The following is a 19,425-nucleotide window of genomic DNA, read 5'->3' on the forward strand; positions in this document are numbered from 1 at the left end:
GGCAGAGATATCCCTAAAAACTGAATTAGAGAACAAGCCAACCCTCCCACCCCACCCGGTCTGCACTTCTGAAGCCGCTCTTTGGTCTGTGCAAGGCAAGGTGACAGGGAACCATGGTGTTCATTCAACCAGACAAATTAAACACCTCTCTCTTGCTCCCCTTGAAGATGGGCAGTGTCCCTCCTGCCTACCAAGGAGGAGGTCACTGTTTGTCCCTCCTTCGCACTACCAAGGAGAGGCAGCTCCCACCTGCCGCACCAAGGAGCCAGCATGGGGACCAGCCACCAGCAGTATGGCAGGAGCACCCTGAGGTTTCACGGGCCCTAGAGCTGCTCTAAACAAAGCCCTGGCGCAGGGTGGCAACAACAGGCATCCACCAGCATGTGGACAGGACCACAAAACCAGAGACAACCAGCTAAACAAAAGCAAGACCAGCCCCAAGGGCAGTGGCTGGAGGAGAGCATCTGCTAGAGCAGAAACCCATGGGGAGATGATCATGACAAGGACATTTCCTAATTCACAAGACTACACAAAGCAGGGTGGGAAAAAAAAAAAAAAACCACAAGATTAGGAAACATCTAGGAAGGTTTTTCAGCTTTTTTTTTTCCCCTCCTCTTTTACAAGCCCCACTAATCCCAGACAGGCTAGGAGGCAGAGTGGGCTGAGCTGTTCTCTCTGTTATCTAAGGAGACAGGAGGAGTGTTAGGAAAAGCCACATGCACCACAGCCATTTACCTTGGAAATATTAGTAAAGAGAAAACTTTGAGAAAGTGACAAACGGGTCGTCTTTAAGCATGAAAAGTGAAGGGAAGAAGAAGGGAGGGGATCAGCTTGTTGTTAAAAAGTGCACTTCGGATCAAACACCAAGCAGAAGGAAAAGAAACCATCACACCAGGTGGTCCCACGACCCCAAACCAGCTTGATCCCAAGCCAGGAGGGCTCTCAGATACACAGCCATGTCCTCAGCCTCTCCAGGTGTCCCCAGCCCCCTTCTGGATGGGGGTCAAGACCCCAACAGTGACGGCTAATGCAACGGAGCGTGCACTGCCAACAAAGTCCCATGGTGCAAATTGGGAAGGAGGTACCTTCCACATCCCCTGACCCCATCCAGGTTGTGGTGGGACACAGTGAGGGATAAAACACCGGCATGCACAAGACAACAGCTTCCAAGAAGTAAAAGCAGTGCGAATGCCACCAAGCCTTTGGTTTGGGGTATCTTCGTGGGTCCCTCAGAAGCAGCCTTTAAGTTTCACACTAGTAGGTGGAGGCAGGCTCCCAGCAACTGGAGATTTTAAACTTGCTGCTGCCAGCCTACACTTGGCACAGGTAACTATCACCATCAGCTCCAGCAGAGCTCCTGGTCTAGCAAAATCTGTTGCAGCCATCCCCCAAACTCAACATCAGAGTGTTTTTTCAGTGTCCCAGCTAGCACTGAGGCATGCAGCGCTTTTTATTACAACATGGATGGGAAAAAGGTGGATGAATAGATGGACAGAGAAATAAAAATGTTTTCAAAGCAACCCAAGAAGACCAGGCATTTCATCAGGGGCTTTTGTGCCCATAAGCAGCAAGGGAAGGAGCACAGACATGCAGGCCACGCTGAGGGACTCGACCGCTACGTTTGCCCAGGCGCATGAGCGTGATGATCTTCCCCAACCCGCCGGCCAGCAAAGCCAAGTTTGACCCTCCTCACTTCCCTTTTCTCTAAAGTGTTTACTCTAAAAGGGGAAGAAACGCAAGGTTCACCAGCTGTCACATGCAAGCAGGGCTGAGTTCCGGCCTGGCTGTTTTATAGCCAATCCCTCCACCTTCAGCCCACAAAATAAACCAGGACAAGGATGCACATAGGCTGATTCAAACTGGTCTACAGGCAAAAAGTCCCCTGGGCACTACCCCAGCCTCAGCTCAGCCCCAGAGTCTCCCTGGTCTTTGAGAAGGCATTTGAGCACAGCTTAATGACTGCTGCTCTCTAATGATGTAGCATGTTTTAAGGCTGAAGGCTTCAAATTTATCCAGAAGCTGTCCTGTCCCTGTTACACAAGGATCTAACAGCACTGAGCCAAACTGCCAAGGGCTTAATTATTCATAGCGAGTGCATTAAGTGCTCAAGGCCTCTTGCTTTATTAATAGAGGTAGGAGGACAACATCCTTGCATCTTCTCTGCCCAAGACACCTAGGCAGACTGTTCCCAAAAATCCAGATTTGCAGGACTAACTGCACATGCCAGGAGCCAGGATCAGTTCAGCTCCAGAAAAAACACTCCTGCTCCTACGCGGGCAATAAAACCCTGATGAGAGCTGAGGTCAGAACCTTCTCAGATATGTCTCTGGTACCATCGCTCATAGATACAACTTGGAGCCCTCAAGAAGTTATCACTGATAATACAATGTGCTATTGCAGAGGAGAGAACTCCAGTAAAACTCAACAGCCTCTCCCATCCTGTAACTGTCCAAGGAGGAGGCAGGGAATTTAGACATCAGTAATAGAGGGCAAGTGATAATTTGCTTCATTTCTCAACAAAATTGGGACATTTAATCAGGCTAGGGTACTTAAGGGTTGGACAAAGCAGCATTCAGAGTCTCCTCTTTACCTTTCCTAAGATATATGCAAATCCCCCCCGACAAGTACTAACTCCAAGAAGTCCACGCCCCAGCCGGGTTTCACAGCAAGAACAAAACAACCGGTGGGATGGCAAGAGACATGGCAAGGGGGTGAAAGGGGGAATAAGACGCAAGAAGGTACTTACAGGCATGCCTTCCCTAGTAAAGGCTGCAGAGAGACAGAGAGAACGGAGAGAGAGGTGTCAGTAACGCCGCGCAAGACTGGGCAGAGGACACCGGACGGCAGGGAGGGGAGCCCAAACAGCAAGAGCTTCCAAACTTGAAGCCATTGAAGGGTTTATTGCAAGAATCAACCAGTCCAAGCGAAGCCCCAGAAGCTGAGACAGACCAAAATGCCCCATTTGGTGCTTGCTGGGATGAGAAGGCTCATGCGAAGCGGCCACCAAGCAGGGCGGTTGGAGGAGCATGGCACCCTTCCTAATCAGCCCAGGATTTGGTCAAGGAGGAGCAAGAAGACACCAGACAATACAAACAACACAAAGAGGGGCTGGGCAAGACAGCAAGATCCAACAGGCAGCTGGTGGGAAGGGCAGCATGACAAAGGGGCTCATGTACATCCATGCTGCTTCTGCAGCGCAACCCCAGCTCCTCAACTCGCACAGGTTGGGGGGTTTTGTTCCTGGAGAAGTGTGCAGCCAGCAAGGTCTCTCTACATCCCCTTCATGGGTGGGTGAAAAGAGGAGAGGACATGTGAGCATCACAGCAGCTACCAACAGGGTTCCACCCAGGGCTGAAGGCAACCGGGTTCACCACACCAAGAGGCTTCTACTCATTTTTTGGTCCATTTTGCCTATTGCTCCAGGAAGGAGGAGACACCTCCAGCCAAAGATGAGTCTCGGCAGCTTCTTCAAGGGAAGCACAAGAACATCCGCTTTATTGCAATGCACAGGTCTACACCAGAGCCAAGGGCATCCAGAGGGGAGACAAGAGCCCTTTGGTCCTGCCCGCTCTAGAGATATGGCTCCTCAGGAGGTTGACACCATGATGCCAGATGGTGAAGGCACTAAATTAATGCAGCCTAGAGCTTTGGGGGGGGGTTTACGACACTCTCGAAACCCAAGAGAGGATCAACAGTGACCCTCACCGGGTGCTCCCAAAACCAACCCAAGGCAGGGAGGAACAGCAGCCATGGGAGAAAGATGCATCTCAGAGACAGCAGCACAGGTTACGACAAGTGCAAGCCGTTCCCCAGCTTCAGGAGCGACAGGAGGACAACAAACAATAAAACAACAAGAATAACAACCAAAAAGAAAAAAAAAAAAAAAGAAAAAAAAGGAAGAGTTCAACTAACTTGTCCCGGCAGCTGCGTGGGCACTTCCTGAGGAACACAGCCTGGCAGGGCAGAAGAAACAGCCACATGCTCCTCAAAGCTGTTGATGCGAGGTTTTTTGGTGGGCTCTGGGCTTGCTAGAGGGGTAACGCTATTACGTCTCATGAGCGGGTTAGGTCCCTTCTTTGCTTCCTAAATTAAAGTGAGACAAAGAAAAAAAAAGTAAATAAAAAAATAAAAGAAAACAAAATAAAGGGAAGAAGGCGACAGTTATAAAGAAAAAAAAAGAAGCAGGTTGGTTTGGTTTTGGTTTTTTCTTAGAGCAGCCTCTGTTTTTCCCCACAATCACTGTCAACGTGCAAAGGATGCATTGAAAGACCCTAGACACCAAAAAAAACCCCACCAAAATCCTGATGCAAAATGCTTAAGAATGCAGCATGATTTCCCAAGAAGGGGAGGGGGGCGGAAAAAAAACCAACAAAACACAGAGGGCCCTGCACTCAGAAACGAGACAGACTTTCTCCTCACCTGAGCCTCTGCTCACATTAAAAAGTAAATATGGATTGCTAATAAAAAAAAAAACAAACCCAAGCACCCCTAGAGATAATCAAAAGCTATGACTTTGCACAGCAGAGAGGTGCCCATTAGTCTCCTCCTCGAAGCCAGTCCCCTCCGACCCAGGGAGAGGTGTGAAAGCAAGAGGGAAGACGAGCCAGGGCTGACAAGGAAGACTTGGGAAATGGGGGCAGAGCAGCCAGCGAGGGTCAGTGCTGTGCCAAGCTCCAACTCAAGCGAGGTGGGATGGAGGGGCAGCGCCCGCGTAGCCAAGCAGAGAGACCCAAGCGCTTCGCATGTGTCTTGCTCCGTCCTACCCGCAGTGCACGGCCCTCCTGCCCTCCCCAGCGAGGGGGGTGGTGGAGGGCACCAACGGCCCCCATGGCGGTGGAGGGGGAAGGACCAGCTTCCCCGCCTGTGGGGAGGGGGAGGCAGCTCAGATGCCCCCTTTGGGAAGCAAAGGAAAGGAGATGTTGGCCAGAAGGGGATGGCTCTGACCATCCAACATCCAGTTGGGCTCCATCACCGCTAAGCGCAAGTTGGAAAGGTCCCAGCGGCTGGGACATGGGCACTGCCAGGGTCCCTGGGGTCCCCCTTGGGTGGCTACCCAGCCCTCACATCGAGCTGACATTCCCTTGCTCTGGCCTCTGAGCTCCTGGTGGAGCACGTGGCAGACAGATTTGACCTTACAGGAGTTTTCCTCCACACAAGGGGTCTCCTCCCCACAGCATCCCCAGCCCAGTGTTGTCACCCCCACCCTACAGAATGGCACTCTGGTAGTCCCACAGAGCCATGGGCATGGCAGGAAAAAAAAAAACCCACAAAGGCAGGAGATGTTGGGCAAGGTGTTGAGCCCAGGCTCTGCCAGCCAGCTGGGAGACCTGGGAGAAGTCACCTTCTCCATCCGAGGCTCCGTTCCCCGCTCGGGCGAGCGGATAACTGCACAGGTGAAAGTCAGAGACCAGGGAAGAGCTTTCCCTGGGCCAGCTTTAATCTGGGCAAACACACTGAGAAGCAGGCACATGCAACAGTCCTTCTCCCTTGGAAAACCCTCAACCAGCCACATTTTTGCAGAGCAAGAACCCATCTGATGCTCCAGTCCTCCAGCAGCACTTCCAAGCACCCAGCTGAGCAATCTCCCCATGCCCACCCCAGGCATCCTTGCTGCTGGCTGACCAGAGGGGGAAGGAGGGGGACACCAAAGGACAGCTCTGAGGAAAAGCAACACTCACCTCTGGCCGTTCCCTGTGGGTGTTGACAGCTTCGATGTTCAGTGAGATGGACTCCACTCGGCAGCCTGCAGAAAGAGAGCACAAGGAGACAGAGAGGCCATGAGCAAACCCAAAGGGCATAGGATGCTACCAATGCTCCACCCCAGACCCCTGACTCTTCTCCCAGAGGCAGCTGGGATTCAGGAGGAGGCACAAGTCAAAACCCTCGGTGTGTTTAGTAGAAAGGTCCCACTTACCATAGGCCACCGGGGTCAGCTTCAACACTGCGTGAAGGGGACATTTCAGGTAGGGCATTTCATCTGCAGAGAAAGCAAAGCAGGAGGGTTATCTCATCCCCTCTCCAAAAGCAGGCTCAGACATCTGCCTCAATAGCTAAAGCCATCCCACACCAAAGAGATGCATGCTGTGCATGGACCTCAACACACCTCTCAGCTCCTCAGAGCTCCATCTATCATCTCTCCTCCAGCAGGATCAATCCCCTTCCCAGGGACAAGAAGCTCACCTGCACTCTTGTCCAGAAAGTATGCCAGGAGGCAGCGCATGACAGCCTGGTGACAGATCACAAGGACGTTCTCTTGTCTCTCCAGCTCCATGATGACTGGCTCTAAGCGCTGTACCAGATCTTGGTAGGACTGAGACAGAAGAAGGGAAGAGACATATGGCATAGAAATCAAGAAAACAAGAGCCTCACAAGAAACAGTGGTTCTTGTCTTGGTACATCTATTGATTTCATGCCTCTGACTAAACAGAAATAATTACCGCTAAAAACAAGCAGCGTTCAACAATTCCTCATCTTCAGGCTACTCTAGAACATAGCTACTTCTCCTAGTCAGAGAAGAAAGAAGCCATTCATATCTCATTTACAGTCCTGGAGAGTTTATCAAGGTAAGCAACAACTGCACAGGGGCTTTGAGCATAGTGTCTCTCCATCATCTTGAATTTGATTTTCTACAGGATATCCAAGTTCTGAAAAGTCTGGAGCAGCCTCAAAATCTCCAGGGTTTTGAAGGACTTCATAAAGAACCACAACAGGCATCCAGAAGGAACCCCAGACACCCCGAATCAGTGTCAAACATCCTCAAACATTCTCCTGTTAGACCTGCCGCCCTATGGATATGACTTTTTAATTTGAGGATAAAAAGCCCAATCACAACCTAAAGTATCATCCAGAACTGATGTCAATTCCCACCTCATTGCATCACACCCTGGAAGCAGATTGCTAGGAACAGAGATATCAACATCACCCAGAACTGATGTCAATTGCCACCTCATTGTGTCACACCCTGGAAGCAGATTGCCAGGAACAGAGATATCAACATCAACATCAACCCTTAGGGAATGATGCTGAGAGCAGAGGTAGAAATTACTTCTTTGGAAGTGAAAGAAAAAGTGGGGCAGCACAACACTGAGCTGGACTAGAAACCTCCATAGCCCCCTTCCTGCTAATTTGCTATAAAGTCAGTGGGACTGTTAGATGATACATTTCTTAATGAGGTCTTCACATACCCCAATTTCACAAGAGCTCAATGCAAAAGGTAAATATGAGCCCTGGCCTTTCTTAATTTTAGTGTCTTGGAGCACCTCCTCCTCTCCTGCTCCAAGTGCAGAGGACAGCATGAAGGCATATTTAAAGCATCTCTGAAGGTCTCCTCAGAAGACCTACCTCCCCAGAAGGATAACGGTAGTAATATTTATCCTGGTCGCGTAAGGCGAATTCCTCTGGATGCTGCTCCCTGATTTCTTCATAAGTCATTTCTTCACACACACCCTGCCACAACAGGACATCCATGAGGTTACCAGACATGCTCAAGTCAAAAAACATCAGCACACCCAACATGCAAAACCTCCTCCAAACCAATTGCCTATAACCCTCTGAGTGGTCAGCTACAGAGCAGTTCCAAGAAAAAAAAAAAACAACACCCCACATTTTAGTCTGCTCATTCAAGCCAATATGTTGAAGCACCTCCACAAAGCAGAGCTAAGATCAGAAGACAAGTTGTGAGTACTGCAGCAGAAGCACCACCCTTTCCCACAGAAGAAAAAAATATCCCCACAAAAGGTGATATTTAGGCAAAAAGTGAAAAGGCCAGTGCTATCACCCTCTCTGCCAAGCAGTAACCAGCACAATCCAGCTGTTCCTACTACAATCAGATACGTACAGCATCAATTTCATTGAGTGCCTTCCACTGCTCGTAGGGCAGTTGGAGAGCTTCTGCTGTTTGGATTGTTCTCTTTAGTTGGCTGGTCCACACTTTGAGGTCCTTCAGGTTCTGCTCCTCGACAAACTTGTTCAGTGCCAGTGCAAACTGTGGGATATTGGAAAAAAAAAAAAAAAGGTTGATTCCTGATCCCCAGCTTCCCCACAGGCCATCTTCCCTGCTTCCCAGTAAATGTTGCCTCTCGGGCAACTTCTCAAGCAACTCAGGACCTCTTTTGCTTTCCATAGGCCTTCTGCTCTGAGGTGAAGGGCAACCATATATGCATTGATCCCAAACAGTTATGAGGGGTATGAGGACAAAGAGAAAGGGGAAATCTAATGTCTTCAAGGAACAACATCCGCATCCAAGAAACAGCACCACAACCTGTGCTCTCCTACAATGCTGTGGAAGATCCCTGGACACCCTTAATGACAGCTCTGCTTATTTGTCGTAGTGCTAAACTGATCTATTCTGTAGTCCTCGATAATAGTCTCCATTTGGACTTCAAATTGGTCTGGCAAGTCAAAATAGCTACTAACCGTCCCTGAAGCAGTGCGGTTGACCATGTCTTTGAAGACTCAAGTGGAAAGCAATTTGAAAGCACCCTTGGAGTTGGCTATCCCTACCAAAGGGTGGCAGCAGTCCTCCTACATCCCATCCCGCCCTGCCTGTGCAAGGTCTGAACCAACTTAATGAAGTTACTCATACCCTTCTCTCCCAGATATTTCTGCAGTCCAACGTCTGTTAACCCCTAACTACGTGGAAGCCCACGTGCAACATCGATGGATGGAAAGTCTTGTTTTGAGGCCATGCCCAAGCCCAAATTTCACCAGTCCTACAGAGAGATCCTCTGAGCACCCCAGCTGTCATCAAATAAGCACTTAACCCCATGCATGGTATCTGCTACAAACAAGTCACTCCTAGAAGCCATAGGGGAATATTTGCCTCCCCCTTACCTTCTTGCCCCTGTTGGACAGGCCCGAGTCACCTCCAATCCTCCCCTTGAGGTTGAACTCACTCTCACCGTGCCGACAGAGATAAATGGTGCGGGGCTGGACATGGATGTTCATCAGGTAGTAAACAATCCTGCTCTGGATGTGATCCTGAACCTTGTTGACCAGGAACCGCCGGCCAACATCAATGACTTTGATGAGAGAAAGCTCCCTAGGAAAAGCACAGCAAGGATGAGGGCATTGTCAACGGGGAAAGCAGAAAGCAACACGCACCATAGTGGAACCTCACAAGGCTGTTTTATCTCAGTCAACATAATCACCCAGCTAAAAGGATTTCCTGCAGGCTATTTTCAACAGGAAGCCAACAGGTAAGGGCGATTCATGGAGAGCTAAGTTAACACCAGTGTAATTGCCATTCCTCCTTGCAGCAGTAAAGAGGATTAAACAAGACTAGCAGGGAGCATGTTTCTCCCCAGGACAGGGCTCAGCAGGACCAGGATTATCTGTACAGGGCATACAGACGTACTTGTGAGCAGTGGAAAGGCTGGGAGGTGCCTGCATGGTCATGCAGGACAGCAAAGGTCTTCCCAGGGCACGCAACCAAGAGGAAACCACAGGGCTTGCTCAACCTTGCGGTTTGAGCCTGTTCAAGCAGTCCCTTCCTTTAACTGACAAAACATTCTCAAACACTCAAACTGAACTGCTTTTCCAAGAACTTTGTATTTACACCTGTAGAACCAGCATATCAGAGCCCAGAAGAGCCTGGGAAGGTTTCAGTGCCCGGCTCCCCGCCCAGGGCTGGGGAAACCCAGGATTTTCAAGGAAGAAGCCGAATTCACAGTGTGGCTTGGCCATATGTTATCCTAGCACAGTCACGTATTTGAAGACAAAGGGAAATACAGCTCCATCCATCATCTTGGGAGAAGAAGGTCATTCAAGACAGTTCAGCAGTCTGGAAAGTCTCTTACCGGTCATAGTCATCAGGGTCAAGTGGCTGGTAGCTGGCCTGGTAACAGTTGATCCTCTTCATGAAGTCCTCCATGGCATCAGTCGAATTACAGTCCCGGTAATCAGGGCTGGACAATTTTACTTCCTGCAACAGGGAGAAAAAAAAAAAAACCATGCTGTAAAGAGAAGCTAGGAAGCTTTCCAAGCCAGACCATGCTAATCTCAAATTTCAAAGTCCTGCCAAGACCCAGCTATCAGCTAAGCCACTTTATAGTCATCACTTATCATAGGACAGAAGAGCACCAAACTAGACCCAAAACTAAGTGCAAGGTGAGAAAATCTGGTATAAACAATTGCATGACTGGTATAGATGCGTATCAGTCTACTCCTGTTCACCCAAGAGTTGGGGTAGCACCTTACCATCCAACACTATGGGAAAACTGAGCTTATGGCTCAAGGAAAGCATCGGGTTTAAAAGATCCAAGCTGAGAACGGAAAGTGCATAAGCTTAGACAAGATGCTTATCCTGGGCCTTTTGAGGAGGGAAAGGTCAACCTGGCTGTCCACCATCTAGGGCAGCAAGATAACACTCAGCTCCTTTCTGTGCATTATTGGCTACAACCTACAGGCTGAAAGATACTGGAAATGGGCAATGTGAATATCCAGAACTCTCACAGACTAAGTTCTGCCTCAACTACTCTAACAGGCTATTTTTCCTGAATATTTGGGTTTCAGCAGCAGAATTACACATTAGGAACTTGACAAGCAATCCTGAGACGAACAGGATAACACAACTGAGTGACACATGCGGCAGTGCCTCAGGCCCGCAGCGTATTTTCCACACCGATTCCAGCACTAAGAGCACCATTCATCTGCAGCAACCCGTGGAGCAAAAACCTACACTCAGCTAGTAGTTCATTTTCGCTCCCTTCAAGCATTAGTTCCCAAAGAAAGGGATTAAATCCTCCAAAAAATCCAGCTTCAGGGTGTTGCAAAGAAGGGAAGAACGGGGGAAGGGGGGGGGATACACCCACGACACGAGGAGATGAGCAAACCGAGCACTTTATTAGCATCATGGAAAAGGCTGTGTGCAACCTCCCAGAAAGCTGGTCACTAGCCATGGGACACCAGCTCGAAGCAGGAGCAAAAGCCATGCTGTAGCCTCAACCCCAGCACCTTTGCGGAGCCCAGCTCAGAAGCAGAACAAAACTCTTCTCGTAGACTTTGGGTACTCAGCAACACATTCCCAGACACCGTAAAACGGCCCACAAAGTTCAGATGTACAACTGGAGATAAGGCTGGAGCAGAGCCCAGTGGAGGAAAGGACACTTTCATTCAAGTTGATCATGCCTGGGTAGACCAATTGACATCTACCTGCCCTAGCCCAGCCTAACCGGCAAAGAAGTTCTTCTGCTGGTGGGAAATCAAAGATCCAGCAGCTCCCGAAGGAGCCAGAAAGCAGTTTTATGCTGCTCCCCCAGCCAAGACTTCAGCTAGTGGCAAGAAACCTCTAAGCTGAGCTGCTATTCATCTCAAAGCAGACCCCAAAAGATTTTGTGAAGCTACATGTGGCTGAAGACACCGAGTCTGAGTGCTCTCCAATGGGATTTTACACCCCTAACCACATCCAACACTTCCAAAGAGTGGGACTTTGGGGGGCGGGGGGGGGGGGGGCTGTCACCAAAGCACTGAACACATTTCTCTTCTTGATATCAAGTTAGACTTCAACAGAAATGCAGACAGCATGGAAGGGAACTGGGAAAAGGCTACAACAACTTTCATTTTCATTATTACCAGGTGGCCCTGGGAGACAAAAGCCCCTTTCTCATCCCAGGACAAATAGATCATAAAAAGATAAAAACCTCCTAATCCTCAACCAACTCTGGCAAGTTGTTCAGATAAGAAACCAGCTGGGTGCAGGTGGGAAATGCTACACAATGGAAAACAAAAGCAAGACACTTCCACACTTACCATAACGTTAGTGGCAACTACCGTGGGATCATTGCAGACGGATTCAATGAAGAATACCTGTGAAGCAAAGCAAAGCTCAAGTGAAGCCACCAGTAAGGTCTGTAACATTCAGCCAGCTCCTTGCTCAACCCACCCTCTTCCCTGCTTGACCAGAGAGCTCTCCCTCTCCCCCACTACCACCCTTTCCTTCTCCAGGGCTCAGTACTGGGAATGAGGTAAGGGTTCCACATTTTTAATCAAACACAGCAATGAAATCTCCTTTACACAGTGAGGACCACACGTTAGTGAAACAAGACACGCCAACAGCACACTAAAGTGGACTATGCAATACAGGCAGCAGCCCAATGGTACCAACCTTGAACCCATTTTCTTTGGCAAAGTTTAGGATCAACCCTCTCCTCTCCCGCGTGGTATTGGTGGCATCAAACACCTTAAAAAGCAAAGATTTCGATCAGCACCAAGAGTACTTGGTTTCCCACTGAGCCCTTCCTTAGGGAAGGAACTGCAGAGCAAACTGCACAGGGCACAGCGCCTTTGGGACCAGAACTGCTGCCAAACCCCGTGGAGAACATCTCTGAGCTTACCGCAATCTGGCCAGCCTCCTCCGTCAGGTACAGCTTGACATCCCTCAAGGCAGCCAGGGCACATTGCCTGCAAAAGAGGAGAGAGGTGCGTGGTCCTGACGTCCTCAGAGATGCTTGTGGCAGGCAGTGCACAGACCTCCACAAAGGCAGGCAGGCTCTGCAGCTCCTCCTCACCACCTGCCCCCTCCCAGGGACGTTGAGGAAAGACATCCTCAGTCTGCCAAAAATACAAGAGCCACGCATGCCGAGCAGTGTGCTGGTCTTCACAGCAGAGACAATGGTAGGTGAAGAAGCAAAGGCCAAACCTCATGGCAGACCTCGTACCCTACATCACTGAGCCTGGAGGTGAATTTAGGGTACCACTGATGGAGGATGCGTTGGTGACCCTGAAGCTACCAAGTCCATACAGCTCCAGTTTTCAGCTCGTGGCACCCAAGTCAGGCCCTCCTTGGACAAGCAGGGAAAATTAAAGCTAAACCCCAGCTTTTCTGTTCATCATCCCCGAAACAAGCCGGGTAACCGTGCTGCCAGCCGTGGGCTTCGCCACCCATTTGGGACCCAAGTGCAAGCACAGATGCTGTGCCCACCCTTACCTCCTGACTTTCATGGCCTCCTCGTTGTCGGGGCGGAAGAAGTCATAGGAGCTGTAGTGCTTCACCGCCTCGCGTCGATACTCCCCAACGTTGAAAACTGTGTGGGAAAGGCAAAGACGATCAAAACCAGGAGCGGGTGTCTGCACAGCTCAGACTCAGCTGTGCAGTGTCTGCAGATAATGCTTTCTAGCAATGGGCCAGTAAGTGATATCCTCAGAGCAAAAGGCTCAGGGACATCCGTTGGTCTTCAAAGCGAAGGAGAACCTGGGCTGCAGCAGAAGCATATTTGGTCCACAGGATTTTGGAAAGATCCCTCACTACCTCGCACCCCCCAAGGCACTGAGCTCTTAGAGCAACTTCTGAGGACCAAACCTCGTGTTTTCTCCAGGCAGCCAGTGAAAGCCTCACCTTTCGTCGGGACACCAATCCAGTTGAGGTAGCGAGTCAGCTTCTTGGAGATGTAGGTCTTCCCACGGGCTGGGAGGCCAACCATCACTATCACGGTGGGGGAATTGGCAAGCTGCGGCCCACAGGCTACGAGAAGGAGAAAGAACAACATGAACAGCCATTCATCTTCCAGCTCATTTTGTATCAGCCCTACAAGGCACTTGCTCTTGACCCAGCCTTCCCCCAAGTCCTTCAGCAGCCAGAGGAAACTCAAAGCCTCTGCTCACCGTGCACCATCATCTCTGCAGTATCTCCTGTGCATCACTTCCATATGCCTGGACAACCAAAATCTTGAGAAGGCAAATCCATAGGCTCATTTTTGCAATAGGATCTGCTGAATGAGCATGGTGGACGGCTCCACAGCTGCCCACCAGTGAGACACAGCTGGCCCAGCTAAGACATGCTGACCCAAATTCACCCTGGTGCCACCCAAACCAGGGGACAGGAGTCACAGCCTGGCAAACCACGGCAAGGAGAACATCCTGATGGCTGCAGAGTGGGCAAGGAACCAGCAGCTGCCTCAGGCTCCCTGCAGGACAGCTGTGCCTCAGTTTCCCCACTTGCAAAAAAAAAAAAAAAAATTCAAGGCAAACAATCTCCCATTCCCGGAGTTTGGCCAATCCTGCGAAAGGCTAGAGAATGGCCAAGGACTTTGATGCAGTCCTCGCAGCAGCACACTTCAGACACCGCTGCTGTGCTGAAATACCAGGCCTGTACTGAGATCTTCCCCCACAGGGTGCACCTTCCAAAAACATTTGCTAGCTTTTTAGCTGATACACATGCAAACGCAACCAGCTATTTTTCTGAAGACAAGCAGGGCACGAGGACTACAGAACAACCAGCATTTAAAAGCAGATATCTAAGTGACATCCCTTTTTCCTCATAAACCTCATTAAGCTGGGGACTTTCTGTTGTTGCAATGAGGGTCCATGTTAAACAGCTGGAAATAAATCCAGAGGCATCACTTAGTGATGACTTGGCAAGTGAAGAGAAACTCCTCTCCAATTGACCCGAATGGCACGACCAAAATGCAGACAACTCAGCTGCTGCGCTGCCTAGGTGAATCACTTTTCCCTCCATAAATCTTTTAGAAAGTAAATTCCTGGTTCAGTTTGAAGGAAATTGCTGAGGTTGCAGGACTGGGAATGCAGTTTGGGAATTATTTTAGTCCTCCACAGCCCAGTCCCAGTGCCATGGGATGCATCTGGACTATCTTTTTAGCAGGGCCTATAGTGACAGGACAAGAAGTAATGGTTTTAAACTGAAAGAAGGGAGATTTAGACTAGATATAAGGAAGAAATTTTTCTGATGAGGGTGGTGAAACACTGGCACAGGTTGCCCAGAGAGGTGGTAGAAGCCCCATCCCTGGAAACATTCAAGATCAGGTTGGACGGGGCTCTGAGCCACCTGATCCAGCTAAAGATGTCCCTGCTCGCTGCAGGGGGGTTGGACTAGATGGCCTTTGGGGGTCCCTTCCAGCCCAAGCCGTTCTGTGACTTTATCTGGACTGCACGCCCCACGGACCATGTAACGTAGCAGCATCCCTGCTCCCCTCCAGGGTCTGCCCTGCAGAATCGCTCCTCACATGGTGCTGCACACAGCAAGGCCAAGGCACAAAGCCAAGCGCTTTAAATACAAGAAAGGAAGATCTTAATGATGCCTATTGGAATTTGGATTAGCCAGCCGCCCGGTGTGACACACCAAGAGCCCTCCTAGCAAAGGCAGAGACCAGCCCTGATAGGCGAGACCCTCCGGGGGATTTCTCACCCACCCTTCAATCCACCCAGCCAGAGACCTCACGGGAAAGGAATGCAGGGAGTGAGTGGCTGGTGGCAGAGCCATAAAAATGCAGCTTAATTACAGTCTGGGCGGAGATCTCTGCCTGCCAGTCCCAGGTGGGACAGCAGCAGAGAGATCTGGGGATGCAAGGGGCTCCCCTGGACCGGCGGGTTGGGGTAAATTGTTCTCACTGGAGATCTGGGAAAAGCAAACAAACTGAGAGGTATCCAGAGAGCATGCAAAGGATGTGGGATTTCCCTCCCCTCCTAAGAAAAAAATAATCCCAACAGCTAAAGAAACCAAATTAAGGCCACAAGCAAAAGTTACGGTGGTGGTACCCAGAAGGGCAGAGAAGAGCTACCCATTATCTGCTTGGCCATCCCACCAAAGCAAACTCAGCAGGCAAGAGATGAGAAAACTATCTAGAAAAGATTTATTCCTCCCTCCTGCTAAATATTCCACATTCCTCAAGCTGGAGCTGCCCTCACGCTCCCTTTGTGTGACCTGCCTCCCCGGTGCCAAATTTCAAAAGCCCAGACCAGCTCCCACTGATTTCAGTACCAAGTGCTGATTTTGGTGTGCTGGGGTACCAAGGGAGCTGTGCAACGTATCCACAAAAATTAGGTTTTTTCCTCTCTAACAGTCTCACATCCTCAACCAACCTAACTGTGCAAGTCTTTTTTTTTTCTTTCACAAAAAGCACATACTAAATAAAAGGAGGGAGGAAGGAATAGCACCTGAATAAACTCCTCCTTTCCCTACCTGCCAGCGGACAAAGAGCAGAGCCAAGAGGATTTGAAGCCATTAAATAGCACTCAGAGGATGGGGACAATGCCTGGTACTGTTCACGTCCCTTTGGCTCCCAACAGCTGAGGCAGTCCCAGAGCTGGCGCTGTGTGGGCGCACACAAGTCACCTCTAAAGGGTGCTGCAGGAGTTAAACACCTGTATTTGAGGAACCTCCCTTCAATTCAGTTTGCTGCGGAAGCAAAGATTCAGATTTTCCCTGAACCATGAAAAAGCAATTGTTTATAGACCCGGGAAGCACTTCCCAAAATACCATGGCATCAAGCATGCACCTTTTTATCAGGAACCTGAGCCCAAAACCAGGTAAATCACATAAGCCTCCGGAAAACTTTGCATCAGGGATGTAACAGAAACCAGTGTTTTGCTCCCAGTGCTTCACAAAGACCTAATTCATCGTTTCTTTTCACCGCTGCTGGAAAGCTATCGGGGATTGCAATGCATATTCATCACTCATTATCAACAACTATCCAGGTAAGTCAAGGTCAGGGATGACTTTTGAAAGGCTCAATCAGGATATTGAGAAGTAGCTCGTCGCTTGTGCCTTCTATCTGCTAGAGAGCTGGTGTCAGCATGCTCTCATGCTTCATCAGAGTGGGTGAACGGAAAGGAAATTTGCTCTGTAAAAGGTTAGATAAAAATAGCCACCTCCCATTTCGGGCATTTTTACTGTCTTCTCACAAGAAGCGTTCCCCCATGTGTCCCGCTCCCACAAGCCCAGGCCACATGCCCTACATCAGTCTCACATTCCTCTTTTCCAGCTCCTTCCCATTGCAATTCCCCGACACCTTCGCGGATGCACCGAGAACGCGCCTCTGCGCATCGCAGGCCTGCGACGCGCGGGTCACCCTGCGGGCTGGGGTTTTGCCCGCACGTCACCGCTGTATTTCTACACGAGCTGGAGCAATGAGAGGAGAGAAAGGCAGCCTCTCTCCTCCTCGAGCATCCCCCACCCGAGCCCCCTCCCCTCGCCTGGCTCTGCCCATCCAGCCGCCTCCGACGACTTGACTTTCCCAGCCCCTACGTGAGAGACGTGCAGCTTGACAGCAATTGAATGGATCGCCGTCAAAAGGCCAGATGAAGGCATCACTTCGCATCCATTCCAGCCTCCCGTTGACCAAGAAGAGGACAATCAGACTAATTCTTTCACACGCAGGGAGCAGCCAGGGCGGGAGCTTTCCAAGGATGCTCCCAGGGATGCTCCCGCTCCCTCCTCTCCCCCCCCCGGGGACCACACCGGCCTCGTGTCTCTGTTACACCTCCGTCTCCATTCCCACCCGCCTTTGTGGCTCTGCTCTTCATTGCTGACAAAGAAATAATAGAATCTCCAGTTTAAGATAGACACCTTGGATTTAAAAACAACAACAACAACAACAAAAAACACTACTAAAAAAAAAGCCCAATAACGCTCTTCCCATAGAGCGCAGTGAACAGTGCCCAGCATGGCTTGTCCCCACGTTGAGAGAAAATAATTAGAAGCCACATTATGGTATTAACGAGCCCCTCGGTGCCTTAATATATTAAAGTATGTTAGTTTTCTGCTCTGCCAAGGAGGGAATTCTCTCCTCTAAGAAACTAGTGGAATAAAGCAGCAAAAAACCACCAGAAGGCTCCACGCGCACGAGGGATTTCCTTCAAAGGTGTCAGTCCTTGAGGAAAATCAAGCCCATCAGATCCATCTGCAAAGCATTAAGCCAGGAGACGTTTTACCCCGCTAAAAGCAAAGCCCCCTGGCAACCCAGATGTTTCAGCCTGTTGCTGAAAGCCATTTCCTCAGCAGCTCCTGCTGCAGGGCTGCCCTGGCCGAGCACAGGCTGCATGTGCAAACATCTGCTGCGGGGCTCGGACATCCCTTGCGGCACGCCTGACCCATCGCCATGGGGCAACAACATGTGGCAAATTCACAGGATTATTATTATTATTATTATTAAAAAGGGGGGAAGCTTTCCGGCCAAGGGAAATAAATGTCCGAAGCGACTTTATAAACGCCTGCTCAAGAAAAACGTCGGCAAGACTGATTCACCCAACTGCCCAAGCCACTTCCATCCTTCGCCAGGCTGCAAAGTGCCACCTCCTCCTCCCTGGCTCTCCCGCAGCCCCGGATCTGCGGATGCCTGCGACGCTTATTTAGAGTTACACGGAGTTGCACAACCAGCAGGTTGTCAGTTTAGCTGCTGGGCGAGTTAAAAGAGCTGTCTCCTGAGCTTTAGCATTGTATTATGATTCATGATTTGTTTTATAGTAACACCGGGATGACCCAAGTGTTTGCTTTTAATTACTTTTTTTTTTTTTTTTAAGTGCTGAGGCTGGTTTTAAAGACTCAAGATGCTTTCTGAGCTTTGAAAAGAAACCACTGCAGAAGTTTCAGCATTCATTTTTGCGCTCTCCTCCACCTGCCTCCTATCTCATCCCAAGCACAGCACAGGGTAAAGCGGTACGTTTGGGTTGGTTTTTTTTTTTTTCCCAAATCCATTGGAATTGGAATCCATTGCCCTATTCCTGCCACCGCCCTCATCAAGAAAAAAAAATAAAACGCTAATAAATCTCAGGGAAAGGTGCCGGACACGCTGGAAATCCCAGCTGAGCTGGTACCCGGGTGCCGAGGTTAGCACCCTGCTCCCTTCCCTTTTAATTCCAGGGCTGGAGCGGGGGGGGTGGGTGGAAATTGGGACACGCGTGTCTGAGCGCCTCTCCGCATCCTCCGCTCCACGGGGCCATGTGATGGCTGCACCTTCCCCCAGCTCCCAGGGCGGGAGGGGAGTCACGGGATGGCAGCGGGGGGGATGCGGACACCGGGATGATGCTGGAGGAGGAAAAGGCGGGGGGATGCTGCATGGATATTATGGGAAAGGGAGGGGGGAAAGGGCGTTGCAAAGACCCCCCCCGCCACCCCGGGGTGAGGAGGAGGGGGGGGGGGGGGGGGGGGGGGCGCTGCTTCCCACCCCATCCCAGCCCGCGGGGATGCTGCGGTGCCCGTACTCACAGCGGCGGGGCAGCGCCGGGCGGTTGTCATTGGGAAGCCAAATCTTCTGGATGCGGCTTTGCGTCAGCTCCATGGGCATTTTTAAAACAAAGGTTTTTTTGCGCTCCGCGTCCACCTTGATGCGTTTGCGGGAAAAGAAAAAAAAGAAAAAAAAAAAAAAGAGGAAAGAGGGAAAAGAAAATATAATAAAAAAAGGGCGGCTTGTTGCAGTCGTCGCTTTGCGGGGTGGTTTGAACAAGCGGCTGCGGCGCTTTCGGATGCTTCTCGGAGTCTCGTTAGGGCTTTACGGCGGAGGAGGAGGGGGAGGAGGAGGAAGAGGAGGGACGGGGCTTCAGGGCACAAAGCCGGCAGGAACGGCAGAAAGACCGCCGCTGCGTGCTTGGCGGGAGCGAGGGCGAGTCCTGCCGCTATAAATCTGGCCGCAAAAAAAAAAAAAAAATATTAAAAAAAAATCCCTTTTAGTTAGCAAAAAAAATTTTAAAATATTT

General features: G+C 50.3%; 1 protein-coding gene across 3 annotated transcripts; it reads right to left on the minus strand.

The window, feature by feature from the left end:
* Positions 1 to 717: 717 nt before the first annotated feature.
* On the minus strand, positions 718 to 19,016 carry PFKFB3 (6-phosphofructo-2-kinase/fructose-2,6-biphosphatase 3). 3 transcript variants are annotated; one of them, XM_086474953.1, is made up of 16 exons: positions 18,938 to 19,016; positions 13,334 to 13,459; positions 12,926 to 13,022; positions 12,333 to 12,399; positions 12,104 to 12,178; positions 11,749 to 11,805; positions 9,798 to 9,922; positions 8,833 to 9,040; positions 7,838 to 7,984; positions 7,342 to 7,446; positions 6,181 to 6,310; positions 5,915 to 5,977; positions 5,679 to 5,743; positions 3,913 to 4,083; positions 2,747 to 2,769; positions 718 to 786 (listed from the first exon to the last, which is right to left on the minus strand). In XM_086474953.1, the coding sequence occupies exons 1-16, from the start codon at positions 19,014 to 19,016 to the stop codon at positions 732 to 734; spliced, it is 1,593 nt and encodes a 530-aa protein (XP_086331079.1). In that variant the 3' UTR covers positions 718 to 731. The 3 variants fall into 3 exon arrangements, with proteins under 3 accessions (XP_086331079.1, XP_086331087.1, XP_086331072.1); XM_086474961.1 differs by lacking the exon at positions 718 to 786 and having other exon boundaries at positions 2,743 to 2,769; positions 18,941 to 19,016; XM_086474946.1 differs by lacking the exon at positions 718 to 786 and having other exon boundaries at positions 2,743 to 2,769; positions 5,604 to 5,743; positions 18,941 to 19,016.
* Between the last annotated feature and the right edge of the window lie 409 nt (positions 19,017 to 19,425).

Source organism: Leptosomus discolor, chromosome 1 (genome assembly GCF_034619465.1).
Source record: "Leptosomus discolor isolate bLepDis1 chromosome 1, bLepDis1.hap2, whole genome shotgun sequence".
In the NCBI taxonomy this organism is placed as follows: Eukaryota; Metazoa; Chordata; class Aves; order Leptosomiformes; family Leptosomidae; genus Leptosomus; species Leptosomus discolor.